We start from the raw sequence: 22,905 nt of genomic DNA, 5'->3' as shown, positions 1-22,905 counted from the left end.
AATGTATAAATATAATACAGATATATACAACAATCAATATCAGCATTTTAACAGAAAATACTGAAATAAAGCACAAACCACAATGGCCCAAAAGTGCTTTTTCGGTTTTCGGCTGAAACACTTTTCTCACCAAAAAAAACCGACCTAAACAGGATGTTGTAAAGATGCAAAAAAACAGCGAGCACATGCTTGTCTGGAAACAGGCTAGCATGTCCATGGACTCACGGAGCATCTGTATTTCACTACATCTGAGCACTAAAGTGTTTTTTGAGTAGAGTCGACGGAGCACGTTAGTGTGTTCTATGTTTCTGTGTAACTTAGACACTGTACTTCCGTGTAGCCCAGGGGTGAAGAACTCCAGTCCTCGAGGGCCAGCAGTATGTGGTTTCACAGTCTGTCAGCGCACGTTTCACAGAGAGACTCTTGACTACGTCACGAGTCACGACTGTACTTGTTCCGCGTTATAAAGATCATAATTTGTATGGGATGAAACCAGTGCACACAACAAATAATGCACGCTGCAATCAAAGCACACAGAGCATGTGCGTCACCAAGACGTGCCTTCAATGGACTTTGTGTTTTAATGAGAGAACACAGGATGTTTTTACTCTCTTCCAGTCAGTTATAGGCCTGTACAGTATTATTAATTTATTTAAACTTAGTTTTTATTTGTAATCTATAATGTCCAAACAACTTACAAATGTTAGAAAGTAAAAACTAAACAAAAACCAAAAACAATATTTTAACAAAGGGTAAACATTTTCAGGGGAATTTCCTGGATGCATTTGACTTTTTAGTCATTCTCAGGTGATCCAGTTAATTGTTGGTATCGCTTCTTTGTAAACAGTTCATCTCTGTATGTCCTTTAAGCTTTAATTGTACAATATTATTTAATGTATGATTGGGGACAAGTTTGACATTTATATATACAGTATTTATACATATTGTGTATTGTTGGAACGTCTGTGTTAAATGAATACTTTCATATTTTTAATTGATTTATTCTTTGAAGCATTACTATTAGTTTACGCAATTGCAGTGTTTTAATTTTAGTGAGGTTAGTACACAGCCAGAGCCATAAATGCAATGGGGCTAATATTTTGGATAGTGATTTATTTATTTCTGCGCAAGCATATTGTCTTCCTCTCTTTGCCCATGCAGCATGGCCACAGATAATATGTCTCTCTGTTATCAACAGAGCCACACATCCTGAGGAAGTCCTGCACTCGTGTTCCTCTGTAGGTTACTTTCTGTGTTTAGAGGCCTGTTACTCTTCTTTAAAACTCCAAACGCTGTCGGAGGTCACCACAGATGTAATTGAGCAGGGTTGCCTGTGGCCTTTGTTTCATTTCCTTTTCCTTCATCGCTCCATTTCCTTCTAATTCCCACAGCTTGCCAGGAATCTGCCTCCGCGGACTATTGGGTACCCGTGGACACTGGCCTTTGGAACATCCAAGCATGGCATGAGCATTAAGTCGCTGTACAGGGCCATGCAGGGCCAGGACACCCCCGTGCTCATGGTCATTAAGGACAGCGATGGCCAGGTATGCTGCACTCTGCTGAGTCAGCACTTCATCAGCTCAGTATAAAGCCATGTCATGTGTGTGTTCTAGGTGTTTGGTGCCCTGGCCTCTGAGCCCTTTAAGGTCAGTGACGGCTTCTACGGCACAGGAGAGACCTTCCTCTTTACCTTCAATCCAGAATTTGAGGTGCAGTATCTATATTAGAAATGTAGAAAAGTTGACTTTGGCATGTAAAGTTGTCTCCATTAAAGAAAATTACATTTGATTTCACACACTTTACACATGTGAAGTCTTATTTATTAAAATTAATTTCTGTGCAATACAATAAAAGCATCCCAGAGGAGCAGTGGGGAGCAACCTTGCAGCGCTCGTAAAGCATTTTGGGATAAAACCTTGATCAAAGTTAAACAGGGTGATTAAACCTGCTTTCTCATGATAAGCAGTAGTGACTTATCATTTTCCCTAATTTCGTTTCAGAGTTCACCTATTTTCACGTCTACATTTTCCAGTTTGTTTCTGTTTCATGATTTCACTGGCTATTAAAGTTCCCAGAATCATACCAAACACCTAAACTAACTAAACATTTACTTGCAGAATGAGAATAGTGTAATTGATACTGCCACCATCACTCTATAAAAGGTACTACAACAACAATAAAGTGGCCAGTGGCTAATTTACAACAATGCAACGCTATAAAACCATATCTAATAATGTTTATTTCATGTCATACATAACACATTCCTGAGCTGGTTATTTTTCTCATCCTCATCTTTTCCCCTTGTATAATTTTCAGCTGCTACTTCTTGAATCTGGATATTCAAACTCTGCATTGCAGTAAATGAATCAGACGATGTCCTGTCTTTTGTCTTCTAATCTCTCCAGGTGTTCAAATGGACGGGGGACAACATGTTTTTCATCAAAGGAGACATGGACTCCTTAGCTTTTGGTGGAGGAAGGTGAGTAATAAGCAACAATAGTAGTGTTTCAACTGATTTCAATGTCTAAATCAGAGGTGGGCAACTTATATCACACCAGGGGCCAAAAAAATGTCTTGGTTTGATCGAAGGGCCACATTATGTACATTCATATCAGCATTTAGAATAATGACCAATGTGAGCATTAAAACAGGAAAGAACAAAGAGTTTTTAGGGTAAATTTGTGTGTTTTTCTGTCATTCTGTGTATGTTTGTTGTTGTTGTTTTGCTTATTAGTCATTTTGTGCATTTCTCTTGTCCTTTTGTGTATTTTTCCTGTAAAATGTATGTGTTTTAGAATCATATATTGTGCATTTGTATTGTTATTTTCCTTTCTTTGGAGTCAATTTTGTTTATTTCTGTTGTCTTTTTTTGTTGTTGTCTTTTTGTGTACTTTTGTTAACATTTTAACTGATTTTGAATGTTTTTGTGTATTGCTGTTTTGTTTATTTTTGTACTAGTTTTGTGAGTTTCTGGCGTATTTTCTGGGGTTTTTTTTCTTGTCTTTTACTGTATTTTTATGTAATTTTGTATTTTTTTGTATATTATATATATGTATACAAAATTAGATCAAGGGCTAAAGTCGCTCCCAGGCCACCAATTTCCCATGTCTGGTCTAAATGGTTTGAAAGACAAATTCACCAGCACTTTTATTTTAAGTATTGCCCAGCAACGACGCTCGTTCTTTGCTTCTGGTCACATGTTTCTTAGCTCATGTGACTGTATTCTGTGTTCCAGTGGAGAGTTTGGCCTGTGGTTGGACGGAGACCTTTACCACGGCAGGAGTCACTCCTGTAAGACTTTTGGGAACCCCATGCTTTCCAAAAAGGAGGATTTCTATGTGCAGGACATAGAGATTTGGGCTTTTGAATAAGCAAACTGTGCACTGCAGGGAAAAAAACAATACAGCAGGTCCTGCCAAGGGCAAACAGAGGAGGAGTCCTCTTTACAAACTATGGCAACGTCCCAAACCTAACTGCACATCACTCGGGCCCCTCAGGCTTGACGCCAGCTATCGGAAGCTTGTGCATTACTACTGCAGTTACCCTGGAGCTTTGTTCCTCTTTTTGTTTTGTTTTTTTGTTTCATTTGGTTGTGAGAATCTACTTTTGTGTGTATCTATCTTGTTATAGCCTTGTGCAGTGTATTGGCAAAGTGCAGGGGGGGTTTGTGTATGTGGGGACCAGTCAGCAGGTTGAGATTGGCCCCAGAGGCGCAGGAATCAGGCCCCGAAGGAGGAACGTCAGACGATGAGGAAGAGGATCGGCTGTGTGATGAAGAGGAAGCACGAACCTGATGATCCAGTTTTTAGGAAACACCCCCCGAACAGGCTTTTCCCCCAAGCTCCTCCAGTTGGATGTTAGTGGCCTACAGGACTCAGACCTGGTCCAAAGGAAGGGACAGGAACTGATCACATTCCATTGATGTTGGTGATGGCTGTGGAACTTCAAAATAAAAGCAGCGATTTGTGGTAAAACACACAACAGACAAAAACGTTATCAACATACACTTAACTCAGAGAACACTTGCTGCGTGTGTGTGTGTGTGTGTGTGTGTGTGAGCCTTTTTACAGAGCAGATCTGGGTCTGAGGCTTAAACTAAGTATTGTGTTTGTATTCCTCCTGTCGTCCATTGTCACAGCAGCACATCATCATCATCGTCATCTGAAAGCACATAAACTAATTATCAGATCCACCCATCGTCGTAACGTTCTGTCCAGTGGATTGTACGTGTGAGTCCAGCTGTTGCCAGCTGTGCTGTTTGTAGACGGTCAAGTGTTGCAATAGATTTTGTTGAATATGCAAATAACTGTCCTGTGACCTCAGAAACCTGCTGAACGGCTGGCGACGCGTTTCCCCCAACGAGACGTCAAACGTCTGGATACACAATAGCTTTTCTGGATATCATTATTTCAAAAGCCTGAGACTCGATTAATTGTTTTTAATGCATATACGACAATTATGTATTGGTATATATGATTATATACAACATTATATAATCATATATATTTTTGCTGTTAAGTGTGACAGTGATATATTTGTGCTGATATTTCAGCTGTTATATGATGTATATTACCCTGTAAATTCATGTTAAAATAGTAGATTTGTTCAGATATATAAATATATATATATAAATACATAATGCTATATGAGATATATATATATATAAAATAAAGTGTGGATTGGTGAGTTGCTTCTAGCACTTTAATCTGGTGTAAAAGCGTCAAAGCCAGGTACTTAGATTAGCAGTAGCTGTACAGTCCTTTTCTGTTTAGAACATTAGGATGTGTGTGTGTGCGTGTGTGTAGAGCGCTAGCTGCTGATATCAACAACAGGGTGATGCTGTGTGTGTCTGGGAGGTTTGTAGGGGGTTGAATGTGTTGAAGTGGCAGCAGGACCTCAGTTCCTCTGGTCTCACAGCCGTCAGGTGAGTCTGTTACAGGATGTGTGTGTTTCTCTCTGTGTGTGTGTGTGTGTGTGTACACAAGCCCCTCCCCGACTCCTCCCCTAAAGGAGCTTTCTTCCCCCCCATTTCTGGTCTTCCACACCAGTATGTGTCCTCTCGTGGAAAGTCACAAAGAATAATGTGGAGAATTCTTCCATTTATTTCACCAGAATACAATGTATCAAGTCATGTATAAATACCAATAAAGATGAAGAAATTGTTGTAAACCTGCGATGTACAAGAATCATACTTTGTTCTCTAGTTATTTTAGTATCATTGCCGAATTCTGATTTCCAGTGTGAATTTGTCAACTTAAAATGTTCACTATAATTTTTGTTGTCTACATTTTTTAAGAAACCACAACTAGACTGATTTATTTAGAAAAAAAAGTATTTACAAAAACTACAGTATATTGAACATATTTATATTTTCATTGAATGATAAAAACGAAACTAATCCAATCGGAACTTGTGATCATGTGGTTTTACGTATTGATCACATCAATAATATGTCTGCGTAATAACATTAATACTATCTCATATCAGGTTGATCAATAGTAATTCAATCTTTTTAAAAATGGAGAAACTGTAAAGTTTTATATTTTAGTCGACTATAACAAATTTAGTCGAATAAACTCTTAAGTTGACTAAAACTAGAATACATCTGAAATAGTCGTGACTAAAACTACATTGTATTTTTAGTCCAAAGACTAAACAATCAAAGTTTGACGTCAAACACTGATCTATAAATTAAGAATTATATTTTGTTATATATTATTAAGTGTTAGTATAACAGGTGAAACTCTTAGTGGACTACAGAAGGTTGGTAACAGACACTGTAAATGCTAAATCAAGTCACTTATGCCTGAGGTCCCTAATATATATGTATATATAAAGCTATTATTCCTGTGGTGTTGTTACAAAGTGTATAATTACCTATGTGGTCCAATTCAGCAATAAAACAAACATATCTAAAGTATGATACTTGATATGATGCGCTGCTGTGCCGTTAAAAGTACTGCATATATTTGTTTTATCAATAATATAATGAACCCATTTTTGTTATATACAAGACTATAGTACAGGTACTTTAACTGCCACTACAAAGATCTTAAATATTTAAGATAAAACGTTTAAAGAACATTCCTATAGCATTTAGAGCTACAAATCGCTTTAAATTGTTTATTCAAAATCACTTTAAATTGTTTATTTATATGTGATGATTATGGGGTGTCTGTTTTTCCTTCAGCCCATGAGCTCAAACCTTTTTCCTTCAGCCCATCCTAACATGATTAGTATGATGTTGGGATTTATTCAGTCTGTTATTAAACATATCTTCAGATATTGAACCTATTTATTTCAATAAATCATCATCAATGTGTAAATAATTGCATATTACAGTTTACCTAAACTCCTGCTGTAGTGTGTGAGCGCCTCCTTGTGGTCCAATCTGGAGATGATGGATCTATGGCTATCATTTAAAAATTATATTTTATTGTTTTAACAGTGTGAAATAAAGAATAACATAAATGAGCACAAAGCAACCAGACAGATGACTTTATTGGTGGTTTATTTTAATGCCTTAATCCTACGGTCGATCACACAGCAGCACCATTGGAAGATGTTTAACCCTAATGTTTAACCCCCCCCCAGGCATCAGCCAGTGTCAACCCTTCATACAGAGATAAAGTCTGAAACAGGCTGTAGGGACATGATGTCATACTAATAGTTCATCAGAAAAAGGAAAGAAAATGATCAGCAGGAACAGACGACTTTGTAGAATAAGGCCCAGTGATTATTTGGGCTTCAGTAGGGCATGGAGATCATGAGCAGAACCAGATCTCAGTGGATTAAAGACCAGGTTTGATCTCTGCAGTCCAGTTTATGTCCAAATATGAAAACTGGAGATGAGGCTTGGTATATGGTATAAGTGGGAAAGTCTGTAGGCGGTGTAGACATGTCTGCTTCCCTGAGGAGACCTCACAGTATCAGATCACCTGATACCTGAGTTCAGAGTAGATGAGCGGGAACATGACGGTGCAGGCTCGGTACAGTATGGCTCCACTTCTGTACAATGCTCGTGGTTTGGTGAGCCAGGACTCTGAGCTGAAGCTGACGTAGATCGCATACAGCGCCACAGCAAAGAAATGTCCAATGAGGGTCATGGGTTTGGGTGTCAGCCTGGAAACAGATAACAAGGATAGGATGTCATTTATGGTTTCATTGTTTGTATTCTAAAAATAAATAAATAGGCAAATAACATTTGGAATAAATCAAACCAGAGAATTCATGACCATCACCAACTTCAATATTCAACTGCTGTAACGTTACAAAAGGGGCAGAGCTAGTCATTGTAACGTAACACAAGGGGCGGAGCTAATTACTGTAACATTACAAAAGGGGTGATGCTGTTAATTATAATGTAACAAAAGGGGAGGAGTCAACTTCTATAATGTTACAAAAGGGCATAGCTAATTATGTGTCATTACAAAAGGGGAGGAGCTATTAATAGTAACATAACAAAAGGGGAGGAGTCCATTTCTGTAATGTAACACAAGGGGAGGAGCTAATCACTGTAACATAATCAAGGGGGTGGAGCTATTAATTGTAATGTAACAAAAAGGGGCAGAGGTAATTACTGTACTGTAAAACAAGGGGCGGAGCTAATTACTGTAACATAACAAAAGAGGCAGAGCTAATAAGGGGTGGAGCTTAAAACAAGGGGCGGAGCTAATTACTGTAACATAACAAAAGAGGCAGAGCTAATAAGGGGTGGAGATTAAAACAGCAAGCGATGATGACGGGCCCTTGCACCAGCCGTGCCAAAAAAATAAATACTCAAGTAAAGTACCAGAAAAAACTTTAGTACAGTATTGCAGTATTTGTACTTTGTTACTTGTATGAAGGCCACATGTCAACACTCACACAGACAGAAGTCCAACAGGCCCAGCAATGCACTCTCCCCCAAGTTTGAAGTACTGGAAGCAGGCCTTTCTCAGCTCCTGGAGAGAGTCTGATCAACACAAAAACACAGTCAATATTCATACAGCGCCAGACCTTGAAAAGCAATCATGTGATGTGACTTTATACGACTCACTGTCAGTGGCTGCAAACAGCTCATACAGAGCCTGAGCCAACACGTTCACCACAAAGGAATGGGACGACTTGCGTTCCCAGTGGAATTTCTTCTTTGCCTGATGAGAACGAGAGAAAACAGTGATACTACACAGTCGACTGTAGACTCTCACCCAGGGTTAGGGTTGATTATAATTGTACTCGTGTAATTGATAATTAATTACAATTATGGCGTAAATATAATTGTAATTGTAATTTTTTAAATCTGTTGCTGTCATAAAAGTAATTAAATTGTAATTGAGTTCAGATTTGTAACTGTAATTGCCATGAAAATTCTATAAAAATTGTCATATTAAAGGTCCCATATCATCTCCATTTGTTCAAAGAACCCCAAAAACAGAGTATTTGAGGTGTATTTTCCCAAACTCGCCTGTTTTCCAGAGTTTTAGCCTCTAAAAAGTGACTTTCTGACCAACGGGCTGTTTGCTGCCTGCTTATGCATATTTATGAGTGGGCGTGTCTAAATACTGACTTGCCTGGGAGGCTGCAGCATGACTCGCTCTGAGGCAGATCATGGATCACCAAGGCCATTTTCTCTTGCTATCCACACACTGTTGTTATTGTTTTCAGCCAAAAAAACTGCACATTACAGTAAAACACTTCTTCAAATGGAGATGGATGAAAATTAGCATGACATGGGACCTTTAAGGTGATAATAAAAAAAACCAATAGATTAGATGATAGATATTAGTTTTTGGTGTATTTTACTGCTGATTTAGGACCCGTTATTATTAAAAGGTGCTAATAAATATAATATAGTAATTGTAATTCAATTGTAATTGGGAAAAAAATGCTGGTCAGGGTAATTGTAACTGAAAAATGTAATTTAATTCAACCCTGCTATCACCTATACCAGATAATAGAATAGAATAGAATAGAAAAGCACAGCTCCCACTCTGTGCAGTAGCTGCTCTAAATATAGCCTCTGCTTGGATTCATTCACACTGCTGTGATCCAAACAGATCAATAGGCCTCCCTCTCTCCCTCTGCAGGCTTGGACAGCTTTTCAATTTCAGCGTGACGGTAAATGTCAGTGCGTGATAGTGAGCGGGTGCTGATGCAGTGCACTGCACCTGCAGCAGGGCGCGGTCGTCGTAGAGATCTGGAATGTTCTTCAGCAGCTTCCTCCAGATGCAAACGTCAGTGAGAGCCACACTCATCCCTCCACCCGTGAGAGGGTGCCTCATGTTGTAGGCGTCGCCCAGGAGCAGCACACCTGGAAACATCAGCACAGGTCACTGGGTCAGTCCCAGCGCAGCAGCACCACTGGATCCATACAGCAGCAAAAACACTCAACGTTTTCCAAATGATATCAATATGTGAGACACTGTAACAGAAATCAGTTAGGATTCATCATCACTGTTTGGGAAAAGAATTATACTGTACCAACCGCTGATTATACAATCTAACAAATGTAGTTAGTGTTCAATCTTTAGAAAATAAAATACATTTGTAACGTTTCTTGTAGGGACGACAAAATGTACTTATATGTATTATGTCTAATTAGGGGTACAAACTCTTCAAAATATAAAGGAAATCAAAGATTTTTTTGAAATACACAGAAGCTTCCTGTAATAGTGCAATTTTAATAACATTTTTCACATACCCTGAAAAAGTACTTTACATTCACGTTTCTATATTTTTCTGTCCTGTACATTCAATAATCGTTTTTAAACTATTTTACATTGCTGTTGAACTATTCAACACGTTGACACTTGCACTGTCTACAGTATTCAATTCTGTATTCTATGTTTGTGCATTCATATAACTCTTTTTATTTTTCTGCATTTATGTGTTTTACTAAATTGAGTGTTTGTTGTTGTTGCATGGCCTTGTGTTTTACGTTTCACTGCACATTTGTACGAGTACGCGACAAATAAAAATCTTGAACATTGAATAATAGAGGAAGTCGCTCCTAACGTCACCTTCAAATAATGAAAACACAAACATGAGAAAAGGGGGAAAAAATCTACTTGAATAAACCAACATAAGAAAATATGGAGCAGTTTAAAGCAGAGAAAATACAGGAAAAAAAGGACATCATTTACATTTTACTGACGTTATGACAAAAAAACTATAAATTAAAGAAAAGGTGCAGTTTTTAATCTAATTCCAAATAAATAAAATAAATCAAAAAGTGCTTTTAAAATGAAAAAAGATATAAAAAATAAATAAAATCAACTTTCTCATTAATTTGTAAAAAAAAAAAAAAACTGAACTTTTACTATCAGCAAAAGGTTTTTAGGGTTTTGTTGCTTTTTGCTCCCTTTTCTTCACTCTGCTGTGTGTGTTTCCTGCTATTACTGATATAAATGCTTCTCCCTCATGTGAGTGAAATTACAGTAACAACATCATGTTGGATGTAAAGCATCACATCTTAACTTTAAAAAACTATTGGATTATTTCCAAAAAAGGCACATTTACAGTCATTTAAAGTGCAGCAGCAGCAGCAGCCGTTTGGTGATAAACCAGGACTTATTATTGATTTTAAAACACTTTGATAATCCCACTGACTTGAATGTACTATTTTGATTTTGTCAGAAATAAAGGACCAAGTGCATCCTATATAAGTTCAATAAAGGACAGCTAGTTTTAGGACAATTCCATATTCTAAAGGATGGATGGCAACCCTGTGTATATGATATACTTTAAAAGATCAATAAATCATGTGTATGTGTGCAGCCTGAGCAGAGCAACACTGACGATATGATATAATGTGACATAAAGAAACAGTGTCAGGCTCTTTCCTCTGTATTTTGTCATGCTAGGATAACGTAGCTAAGCAGGCTAATATCTAGGAAAGATGCATTTAATGATTCACATTTTAACTCCTCGTCATTTTTTTACTTGAAGTCTACGTTGTGAAGTTTTTTGAAGTTTTACAAAGAAGACTGACATTACGCTGTCATTATTATGACATGTCACCTGTCATTAGCATGTATGAAAGAGTATTAGGACCACAGAAGAAAAAACAATTTGGAGGCTAAAAAAAAAAATAAAAAACCTCATGTCCTTCAGAAAAAAAGAGTCAAAAATCAATGTTGAGATTTTTTAGGGCTACTGAAGAAAAAAAATGTCGGAGGTAAAAAATAAATAAATAAATAAAAAATTCATGCACTTCAAGAAAAAAGTTGAAAATCGTGTCAACTTTTTTTTTCATTATGCTGACTGTACAAGATGCCTGTTTGAGGAACTGGTTAAACTATACTTCCTATTATCCTCTCCATTAAGGATTTTGTAAACCAGGACACTATTGGACATCCTAAATCTCATTTTTAGTCAGTGCTTCAGTAACAATTATGAGAAAGGTGATAACATGGAAAAGTGGAGGAGTCAACTTCTGTAACGTTACAAAAAGGGCGGAGCTAATTATTGTAACATTACAAAAGGGGTAGAGCTATTAATTGTAACATAACAAAAGGGGAGGAGTCAACGTTACGTTACAAAAGTAGCATACAGGTACAAGTCACCATTTTGCAGATTTTTAAATGGTATTTGCAAAAATATAATGAACACGGCAAAAATATAATGAACACGGCAGACTGAATCAGACTAAAACACTGTTAGTTCCTGGAAAGGTAATTCTAACAAATGACATGTTCTATAAATTTAGAAAAAAAGCACAGGACGAATAATGATGTAATTAATCTCCCCATTGTGGAATTTAACCCCAGTCTCGGTGTAACAGGTGGTGATACTGACCATCAAACTATAGAGAAAGCACATAAGCAGAGTTGCAGTTTGTGCACTTTGAAATAACAGTCATTTGTAATTATTCTAAAGATAGTTTAACCACTTCCTCGATTTTTAACGTTTTTCTTGAAGTGCATGAATTTTTTTTTACCTCAGATGTTTTGTTTTTTTTTCAGTGGCCCTAAAAATGTCGACATTGATTTTAATGACACCTTATTCATGATAGAACAATGTCAACGATATGTATGAAACTTCAAGTAAAGAGTTACCAGTTTTTTTATAGATTATATATATAGAGAGATATAATACGTTGTGTTTAAAGTTGTTTATTTTTATAGATTATATATATAGAAAAAGACACTATATTGTGTTTAAAGTTGTTTATGAGTAATTCAGATGAAGTAAAGTGAGACTATGTGGAGGAACTCTTTGGACAGCAGCAGGTAGAAGCCAGTACCTGGTTTGTTGACAGGAGAGGGGGGGAGGAAGCTGGCGGGCATAGACCTGAGTCTGTCGTTCTGCAGAGCCTCCATGAAAGGTTCCTTTAAATGTTCTGAAAGAAGAAGAAAGAAGAGCCCATGATGAGGTGGTGAGCCAGGGCAGTAGGCACATGCACAGGAAGAAGCTTCTTATTCTGCTGCTGTCTGAATATACATTTATCAATGGATCAGTGAGACCTGTGGGACCTCTGTCAAGGTTACTGGAGCTGCTTGCTTTGATATGGAGGCTTTGATATTTCAGCTGAATAGCAGAGCCCACCGTGAATGTCAAATCCTTCAGCTGTGAAGCATCACAGAGATATTTCTACCAAACACTTCTGGCACCAAAAGTTCAAAGAGGAAAAATCATTTCAAAGATTCTGTTCTTCATAAGCTGCTGGTTCCTATTCAGCTGACTGGAGGGGGCGTATCCTTGTCACTCACCTGGAAGCTGTGGGTAGATTCTCTCTGCCATGTACGCTGGCAGGTTACGAGGCATGTCCCCCCTGATGTCCACCAGTACTCTGGTGTCAGAGGAGGAGATCTGGTAGATGAGCACTGGACTGGGGTTGGCCAGCACCAGCTCAGCGTGGTTAGCTTTAAACTGGGGACAGTCCTGAGGAGGAGAACATCATCAACACATGAGCTGCTTAGCTTTACTCTCTATTCACTCTGACTGTGAACTCAGACTTTAACAGCATGCAACAGTCATCCACCCATAGATAATATTCCCCTTTCTGTTAACACTATAGGGAACAACTATTAACCATGAATCAGATGCTTATTAGCATTAGTAACATCTTAATTTAGTCATCAATAAGCACTTATTAATGCCTTAATCTTATTAATACCTTAGTATACACTTAATGGCAGTCTCACAGTCCAAACAGAGTTAGGGTTAGGATTAGGATAAGGATTAGGAATAACGTTAACCCAAGCCCTAGCATGTTGAGATCGTAATTCATATACAACAACTTCCTTACTTATGACTAATAAGTAATAATTCTGAGGTTATTGAGGGAAAACTCTTAGTTAAAGACTTACTGTTTGTATAATAAGGCCATGCAGAATAAGGCATTAATAAGTACTTAATAATGACTAACTAAGAGTCAATATGTTGCTAAACAACTGATTCATGGTTAATAGTTGTTCCCTAAACTAAAGTGTTACCTACCTTTTTCTTGGGCTCTTTTAACTCCTGACTGTTGTTTTTTTAATGTAAATATTATATGTGGTATCATGTTTTCTGTCGTCAGTGAGTTTAATGTTTGTCTCATTGTGACTGTATGTTAAATGTTATTGTTCAACTGTATTATATTTTATATCACATTTACCTGCCTTATATAGGACAACGGAGGAAATTCAGCTATTGTGCTAACTCGGACATATTTATGTTGATGCTGATTCCTGACTCATTGACTAATATGTAATGTTCTAATTCAAATGAATAAAGAAATTAAATTAAAATTTCCTGTATTTCCTGCAGTACACTGTTTCTTTTTAAAAGGAGAAATGCATTTTATTGTTCAACATATGGAGAAAACTGGAGTTCAACTACAAAATCTGTGCTTAAGTAACAGTTAGGGTTGAAAAATGTAAAACATCCCATGGGAAATCATGTGAATTTATGGAAATAAACAGGAATAAACAGAGAATATACAAAATTGAAGGTTGGCCCTGAACAGATGTGTAAAATGTAGTTGAGAAAATATATTTCAGCATCATCTTTGAGTTAAACTATCAGATTTCATGTACGTATATTTGAGAATATCTCTGCTTTTCCTCAATCACGTGCACACTGCTGAGTGTTTGCTGTGGGGGTGATGAGGCCACGCCCCCTGTCTAACCCGAATCATATTTGGGTCAGGTTAATGAGTAATATTTTATTCAAAATTAATACTTGTTTTGTTAAAGAAGAGAGCAGTTATAACAAAAAACAGCACTGAGATATTTATTTATGAAGGTATTGAGCTATAATCACCCTTTCCATGTTTAAGATTATAATACTTTGCAAGTCGTAAAGAACAAAATGTTTTAAGTATAATACACATTGAGTTTTTTTCCTTTTTGATTTGTTTGATTCATATGCTACATGTAGTGTTAACCTCAGAACACATTTGCAGAAATGGGAAAAAAAAAACCACAATTGATTCTGGGAAGAAATACATTTTCCATATCATCACTAAAACCAATCGTGATAAAACAATTTTTATTCCCACCCCTAGTGTAGTTTAACCAACCTTCATGAGGCATCCGACAAAGTGCGAGGATATGTGAGCTTTCCCTGAGCTCAGACTCTTTCTGAATTTGGAGAAGCAGCCGTCGGCCACCACAGTGAGCGCTGCGTGGATCTCCTGCAGGACACACATGTTCACGTTTCTACAGTATATTCACCACTAGGAATGTAACAATTAATCATAAGGCAGTTATACAGATATATATATATATATATATATATATATATATATATATATATCCTATACATATCCTATATATATATCCTTCTCTTGTCCAGAAGTGTAGGCGGCAGGCAGAATCTGCTAATACTTTCTTTCTGGCCGCCTTCTACTCTTAAACATGTTCATAAATGATTCATTACCCCTTTAGCACTGGAAGAATATCTGTAATATTACGTGAATATCTGTAAAAGTCACATTTTTCTATTAGCTCCGTCTGCTAGCATAGCATCTCTTCTTCACTGCTAGAATAGCTGCATGCCAACCGACCACTGGGTTACCAGCGCCCTCTGCTGGTCCAAACAAATATCTGATGTAAATACAGTGCAGACTGTTTTTTTAAGTCCAATTGTTAAGGCACAAAATACATTTTCAGTTGCACTTTTAAAAAGAAAAATAACTATTATGCAGTTTTGTATTGTTTACTATAGAACCAGAATTTAAATTAATAGGCTTCTTCTTCATTTGTATTATTCCTATTATTTATTTCATTCAAAATTTATTTTTAGTTAAATTGCATTGTTTTGAATAGTTTATCAAGGGATTCTTTTGACAATGAAAAATAAAATGTAAATAATACAGTAAAGGAATATTTTTCAGTCATCATATGTCTACAGTCCCATTTTGTAAAATAAATCGTAAGAGAATCGTATCGTGAACCCAGTATTGTGAATCGAATCGTATCGGGAGTTGAGTGAATCGTTACATCTCTATTCACCACATCAGTGCACATGGTGACAGGATTAGAAAAAGCTTTCACTGCTGCATCAGCCCTGCTCACCTTGATGTCTCCTGTTTCTTTTTCTTTGTACTGAACTCCAGTCACACAGCCGTTCTCCTCCTGTAAACTGCTGACTGAGCCTTCTACCACCGTCACACTGTAGGACGTCAATCACAGGTTACAGATACCAACACATCCAACACCGTCACCTCTTAGATGTGAGGGCCAGGGTTGGGGTCAATTACATTTTAAAATTACTATTACGTCTTCAATTATCCATGTTCAATTATAACTCATTTACGATTACGTTGACTGGCATTCTTCCCAATTACAATTACTATTTTCCTGCTGAAAGTCAATTACATTTACGTAATTACAATTACAATTAATTGTTAACTACGAATGTGTGTAAGCCATTGAACTTTTAACGTTTCATGAAATTGTGTAGAATTTCCACGCCAATTACAATTACAAAGTCAATCATCTGAAGTCAATAAAAATAAATTATGATTACAACCACAACATATTTTTTCAATTACGATTGCGATCATAATTACGTCAAAATTGTAATTAAATAATAGCACCAGCCAGTTATAATTGTAAATGCCTAATTGATTAATATTTACAATGATGATGTCATTACAATTGTAATTTAAATAATCTGTTGCTGTCGGAATTGTAATTAAATTGTAATTGAGTTGAGATAATTGACTTTGCAATTGCCGTGAAAACTCTAATTTAACGCAAAACTGGGGAACCATGTTACAGTTCTATGTACAGTTCTACACACATGTAGTTCATTATTAAAATAGGCTTCATATCAAGCTTTCCCACATTTTACTATTAAAAAAATATTAAAACCTATATTTTCATTGAGTAGGAAATCTAACAACGTAACCAATAGATAGGAAATAAATTAGATGATAGATATTTGTTTTTAGTGTATTTTACAACTGATTTAGGACCAGTTATTTATTACAAGAGATGCTAACAGAAAGCTAACACAAGAGGAAGGTTAACTTTGATTAGGTTATTTATTTCAGACTCAGTAATTGTGATTAATTGTAATTGAACTTTTGTAATAAAGAACGTAATTGTAATTGACTTTCTGAGATTAAAAACTAATCGTAATTTAATTGTAATTGGAAAAAAGGTTAAAATGTAACTGAAATCCTAATTGAATTGTAATTGAACATGGGTTATTGAAAACGTAATTGTACCTGAAAAATGTAATTGACCCAACCCTGGCTCCAGCACACAGTCACACTCTGCACCAGGCTCTACTCACTTAGGCTCAGCCATGGCGGCTCTTCTCAGGCCCGTGATGAATCGACCGTGATGAAAAGCCCGTCCACAGTGGACGCTCTGCATCTCCTGAGGGTAGGGGATCTCCACCTCTGTGCCGCTCTCCATGTCATGGATTACGTAGCCGTTCACCACATGAGCATCAAGGCCCTCCACTGCCCCTGCAGCACACACAGCACAGGAGCCACATCACACCAGGGTTGGATGTTCATTTTTCACTTTTTCCTCATTTTTCATTTTCCACTTTTTCTCATTTTTAATGCCTTACTGAATTTTCACCCCATTTTAAATGTGCACATCATATTTGCACTAGTTTTTAGGGTATTGTGATAGCATTATCTCAGAAAAAAAAAATCCAAAGTGTTTCATTTTTATGCCTTACTTTGGGGTGTTTGTCACTTTTTTCTCAATTTCATTTTCCACTTTTTTTTCTCATTTTTTCACGTCTTACTGCATTTTTACCCCACTTTAAGTGTCTACATCATATTTGCACTAGTTTTTAGAGTCTTGTGATAGCATTATCTTAGAAATTTTTTTTTGAAGTTTTTCCATTTTTATGCCTTACTATATAGCCTTACCTCTGATTTGGGGTAATTGTCATTTTTTTCTTATTTTTCACCCCTTATTGCATTTTCACCCCATTTTCAATGTGCACATCAAAGTTTTTCATTTTTATGCCTTACTTTGGGGTGTTTGTCACTTTTTTCTCAATTTCATTTTCCACTTTTTTCTCATTTTTCACATTTTTTACCCCACTTTAAGTGTCTACATCATATTTGCAATAGTTTTTAGGGTTTTGTGATAGCCTTATCTCAGAAAAAAAATCCAAAGTTTTTAAATTTTTATGCCTTACTTTGGGGTGTTGGTCACTTTTTTCTAATTTTTAATTTTCCAATTTTTTCTCATTTTTCATGCCTTACTGCATTTTTACCCCAATTTAAGTGTCTACATCATATTTGCACTAGTTTTTAGGGTGTTGTGATAGCCTTATCTCAGGGAAAAAAAACTAAGTTTTTCCACTTTTTTATGCCTTACTTTAGGGTGCTTGTCACTTTTTTTCTCAATTTCCACTTTTTCTCATTTTTCACATCTTATTGCATTTTTTACCCCAGTTTAGGTGTCCACATCATATTTGCACTAGTTTTTTAGGGTTTTGTGATAGCCTTATCTTAGAAAAAAATTCCAAAGTTTTTATGCCTTACTATATAGCCTTACCTCTGATTTGGTGTGATTGTCAGTTTTTTCATCCCTTATTGCATTTCAAACCATTTTCAATGTCCACATCATATTTGCACTAGTTTTTAGGGTCATGTGATAGCCTTATCTCAGACAAAAGAAGTTCATGCATTTTAGTCACTCTTCCATCCCCCCTTGTTGTTGTTTTGCACTGTTCTGTGTCTAGTACTTGGAGGAGTTGAACCTCCATTCACCTGTGAACAGTGACCCAATGCCACATGTTTCTACAGACTTAGCCACTACACCATCAGTACTTGACTCAGTTTGGTAGTGCTCGTGGAGTATTTGACTTTTACTTTTACGGTATTTACGTTGAAAAATTTGCACTAGTTTGTAGGGTGTTGTGATAGCCTTATCTCAGGATACTTTTGCCAAAGTTTTTCAATTATTATGCCTTACTATATAGCCTTATAGTCAGAGGATTTGGGACGTTTGTCACTTACTTCTCATTTTTCATGTCTTACTGCATTTTTACCCCAATTTAAGTGTCTACATTATATTTGCACTAGTTTTTAGGGTGTTGTGATAGCATTTTCTTAGAAATTTTTTTTCAAAGTTTTTCCATTTTTATGTCTTACTTTAGCCTTACCTGTGATTTGGGGTTATTGTCACTTTTTTTTCTCATTTTCACCCCAATTTAGGTGTCTACGTCATATTTGCACTAGTTTTTAGGGTGTTGTGATAGCCTTATCTCAGAATTTTTTCCGCCTTACTATAGCCTTACCTCTGATTTGGGGTGTTTGTCACTTTTTTTTCTCTAATTTTTAATGCCTTACTGCATAGTCTTAGTCTTGCTATAGCCTTATCTCAGACAAAAAAGTTCATGCATTTTAGTCACTCTTCCATCCCCGCTTGTTGTTATTTTACACTGTTCTGTGTCTAGTACTTAGAGGAGTTGAACCCTCATTCACCTGTGAACAGTGACCCAATGCCACATGTTTCTACAGACTTAGCCACTACACCATCAGTACTTGACTCAGTTTGGTAGTGCTCGTGGCAGATTTTACTTTTACTTTTAGGGTATTTACGTTGAAAAATTTTAGCAATAAAAAGTGTTCACACTAGCTGTTTCTAACAGAGGAAGGGGATTTGAACCCTTGCTCTGCTGTGCCAGAGTCACAGCTTGATGCACTACACTAAAGCTACTCGTCCTGCTGATACTTCTCGTAGCGTATTTGACTTTTAATTTAGAGCATGAAACTCAAAAGTGGTTTGGTGATGAGTCAGAGATCGAACCCCAATACTTTCTCATGAATATTGTAGCTACTACTGATCCACCACAATATGTGCTGACACAACCTAAACATGACTCATTGTGTATTTGACTTTAACATTTGAGGATATCAGCTAAAACTTCAGCTGTTCATAGGGGTCTTGTGATAGCATCACTTCAGAATTTTTTCCCCAAAGTTTTTCCATTTGTATGCCTTAGTATATAGCCTTACCCCTGATTTGAGGTGTTTGTCACTTTTTTCTCATTTCAAATTTTCCACTTCTTCCTTATTTTTCATGCCTTGCTGCATTCTTATCTCAGTTTAAATGTCCTCATCATATTTACACTAGTTTTAGGGTTTTTTAAGTTAAAATGTTTTTCTATTTTCATGCCTTACTATATTACCTCTGATTTGGGGTATTTATCACTTTTTTTCTAATTTTTCGCCTTCCACTTTGTTCCTTACTGCAGTTTCACAAGTTTTTACAATCTATTTTTTTTCTTATGAATGCATGCACTGACAGTTTTTTATAGAATCTCCATGACAATTACATTTAAGTCAATTATCTGAACACAATTACAACTCACATATGATTACAACAGCAACATGTCTTTTCAAATACAACTACAATTATATTAATCATAATTGTAATTAATTATCAATTAATAATTACAATTATAACTGACCCCAAGCCTCCACGCAAAACAAACCAAGAACACAATGACTTCTGCGAAAAAGGCTAAAGATTAACCCCTTCTATTGAACACAAGTAATCAATTCATATTTAATTTAGATATGATCACATATTTGTTTGCAGCTTGCTAGAGTATCTACAGTGCGACTAAAGTATTTATTATTAAATTATTATTGTTAATACATTATTTATTTTCCAACAAATGCTTTTAAAACTCTAGTTTTTGCTATGTTCTGTTCCTCAAATAAAAAATAAAAAGAAGGTTTTATTGATTAGTATGTGGGAGGGTTTAAAGTGTCACTAATGGCATGCTCAGGAATCAAACATAACATTGTCACCAGATATGTAGTCTGATGTTCTGGTTGGTCAACAAGCATCAACTCGTCACCTTTCCTTGCTTGGCCCCGCCCTCTTCTCTCACACACAAAAACAAAACAAAGTGAAAGACTCAGTGTTTGTATGTTGTCGGCAGTGAGATGAACCTTGTATTCCCAGCTCTGTGAGGGCTCTGTATCCTCCTGGCTGCAGCAGCTCTCCTACTATCCTGTCAGGCTCTCTCAGGTCTCTCTCCACCACCATCACCCTCCTCCCATCCCGAGCCAGAGTGGTGGCCATGGCTGAGCCCAGGACCCCAGCCCCCACTATCACTATGTCTGGCTCTGGAGCCTCAGAGGAGTCCTGCTGGGATGCTGCTCGTTTTCTAGTTCTCCAGCCCTAAAAACATCAAAGTGACAACATACAATTACAAACAATACATACATGGTCCGGGGGCCAAATGCGGCCCTCGGTCAAATTTTCTGCGGCCCCAAAAGTAAACGTACAAAAGAACAGAAAAATACACAAAACAAAAGCAATAGCATTAAAAAAATATAAAGAATTACAACATTGCTGGAAAATACGGTAAAAAACTAGAAAAACACAGAACATTTACTTTTTTTTTAACAAAACCACAACAGTAATACACAAAAAGACCCCAAATGACACAAAATTACGACAAAAATACACAAAAATGACTCAAAAAGTATAAAAAATTACGGAAAATGACAATAAAAGCACACACAAAGGGAAGAAATACACAAAAACTACTCCAAAAAATACAACACAAGTACACAATATGACTTCAAAAAACAAACATTTTACAGGGAAAATACACAAAAAGCACAAAAGAAATGCACAAAATGCCGATCATAAGCAAGACAACAACAAACATACAGAGAATGACAGAAAAAGACAAAGTTACTCTAACAACTCTGTTGTTTCCTGTGTTAATGCTCAAATTGGTCATTATTCTAAACGCTGACATGAATGTTGATTATGTGGCCCTTCGACCTTACTAACACATTTTTGTGGCCCCCGCTGTGATAGAAGTTGCCCACCTCTAAATAAAGGTTTTTACACTCATTTCTGGCTGTTATTTAATATGCAATGTTTCAGGCACTTCTGGATATACAGACACACATACAAATAGTGGGGAATAGTTTTCTAATTTATCATAAAACATGTATTTATTTATTTACATTAATTTAGCATGGAAAAATATTGACATTTACTCTTTATCTCCCTGGAACTTATTTGCCTAGTGAGAATAACGAGTCTTACCTTTGTGCAGCTGCTGTCTGCTGTGTGTGGGATTAAGAGGCTGAGAACAGGCATCGCAGACAAAAAGCTCAGAGGGAAATGAAGCAGTTTGTGACCCTGAAAATACCTGGAATATGAGAGGAAAAGCCCGAGTGCTAAAAAGAAGACTACAGCCATCCCCAGCTCTCTGGAGGCAACATTCAGCACTGACTCAGACTTTTTGTACAGGTACGTGAAGCTGGCTATTCCTAGGAAAGTCCACATGGTACAAAAATAAAGGAAATATGCTAATTAATTATATATATATATTTGAGAAAAAAACTACTGTTAGCCTAAACTTGAGCAAAGTTATGTGTGTGTGCTCCTATTTTATTGTACTTAATGTGTTCCTATAGGCTATGGCTAATGCATCCTTTGAGTTTTGCACTTGTTTCATTAACACAGACAGACGGACAGACGCGCTTCAATGTTGTAGAAGTAATAGAAAGATGGACGGCTTCTGATTGGCTGCGTGTACATCCCGCCTCCTCCACTCACTAACCAACCAATCAGCAGTGATGTGTTGGTGAGCAGAGCTCACGCTATGCGCTGATTGGACAGTAGAGCCGGCACCGGACCTCCTCCCGCCTGCTGATTGGACAGTGTTTCAGTTGGACGGTAGTATGATGTGATGTCAGTAGGAAAAGTTGTTTTTTTTCTTTTACAGCTGAGCTGAGACACATATTACATGTTTACAGCACAGACAGTGCGTGTGTACATTAACGAGTCTCACTCTGAATGATAAACCTGGAGCTAAAATTAAGAAATGCTATAGACTATAGCACGGATGCTGCTGTCAGAACATCTGGAAACATCTTTAATCAAAGCTTGTTCTTAGTGCAGACACAAAAGGGAAACTGGTCTTGCTTTAATTTTGCTCTGTCCCTAAAGTAAACGCACAAAATAACTCCAAAAACACATGAAACAACAACTAAAATACACAAAATTACTCCAATAGCAATAATAACATGAAAACTACACAACAAAAATGAATCCAAAATGTCAACAAAAGTCCACAGAATGACGGAAAAACTAAACAATAAAAAAGACACTAAAAACAACAACAAAAACATACCACACACAAAATGTCAGAAAAAATATACAAATGACTTTTAAAACATACAAAAAAAAAAAAAAACATTCTTTAAAACATGTTTCTCAACTGGTGGGGAGGGACCCAAAAGTGGGTCGCGGACAGCTGGTCAAAAATAAATAAATACTTAATGTCGCTCATGTTGGACTTGTTTTTCATTTTGAAATAAACTTTTATTATGACAGGCATGCTGTTAATATTGCACAGGATATTATATTATAAATAGTATATAGATTTATGTTTGAAAAAAGATTACAGATGTGTGTTTTCAACAGTTATTTTTGAAAAACTAAATTTGGTTAGTTGAATTCTAAATTTTAA

General features: G+C 36.6%; 2 protein-coding genes across 2 annotated transcripts in view; one reads left to right on the top strand and one right to left on the bottom strand.

The window, feature by feature from the left end:
• Positions 1-5,169, top strand: part of oxr1a (oxidation resistance 1a) — a 142,087-nt gene extending 136,918 nt beyond the window's left edge. The window contains 4 exon segments of the mRNA XM_028469837.1: positions 1,392-1,544; positions 1,614-1,709; positions 2,406-2,479; positions 3,236-5,169. Coding sequence (XP_028325638.1) covers positions 1,392-1,544; positions 1,614-1,709; positions 2,406-2,479; positions 3,236-3,371 — 459 coding nt within the window. The 3' untranslated portion in view covers positions 3,372-5,169.
• A 1,425-nt stretch (positions 5,170-6,594) lies between these two features.
• On the bottom strand, positions 6,595-21,883 carry sqlea (squalene epoxidase a). Its single transcript, XM_028470681.1, has 11 exons — positions 21,474-21,883; positions 20,357-20,588; positions 16,714-16,891; positions 15,486-15,582; positions 14,489-14,602; positions 12,693-12,864; positions 12,227-12,322; positions 9,150-9,292; positions 8,039-8,135; positions 7,867-7,954; positions 6,595-7,122 (listed from the first exon to the last, which is right to left on the bottom strand). Exons 1-11 carry the CDS (start codon positions 21,714-21,716, stop codon positions 6,930-6,932), a joined length of 1,653 nt encoding a protein of 550 aa, XP_028326482.1. The 5' UTR covers positions 21,717-21,883; the 3' UTR covers positions 6,595-6,929.
• Between the last annotated feature and the right edge of the window lie 1,022 nt (positions 21,884-22,905).

The sequence above is a fragment of the Gouania willdenowi genome, chromosome 16, assembly GCF_900634775.1.
Source record: "Gouania willdenowi chromosome 16, fGouWil2.1, whole genome shotgun sequence".
Lineage (NCBI taxonomy): Eukaryota > Metazoa > Chordata > Actinopteri > Blenniiformes > Gobiesocidae > Gouania > Gouania willdenowi.
The sequence above is the reverse complement of the archived record's forward strand: the minus strand, read 5'-3'. Positions and strand labels throughout refer to the sequence as shown.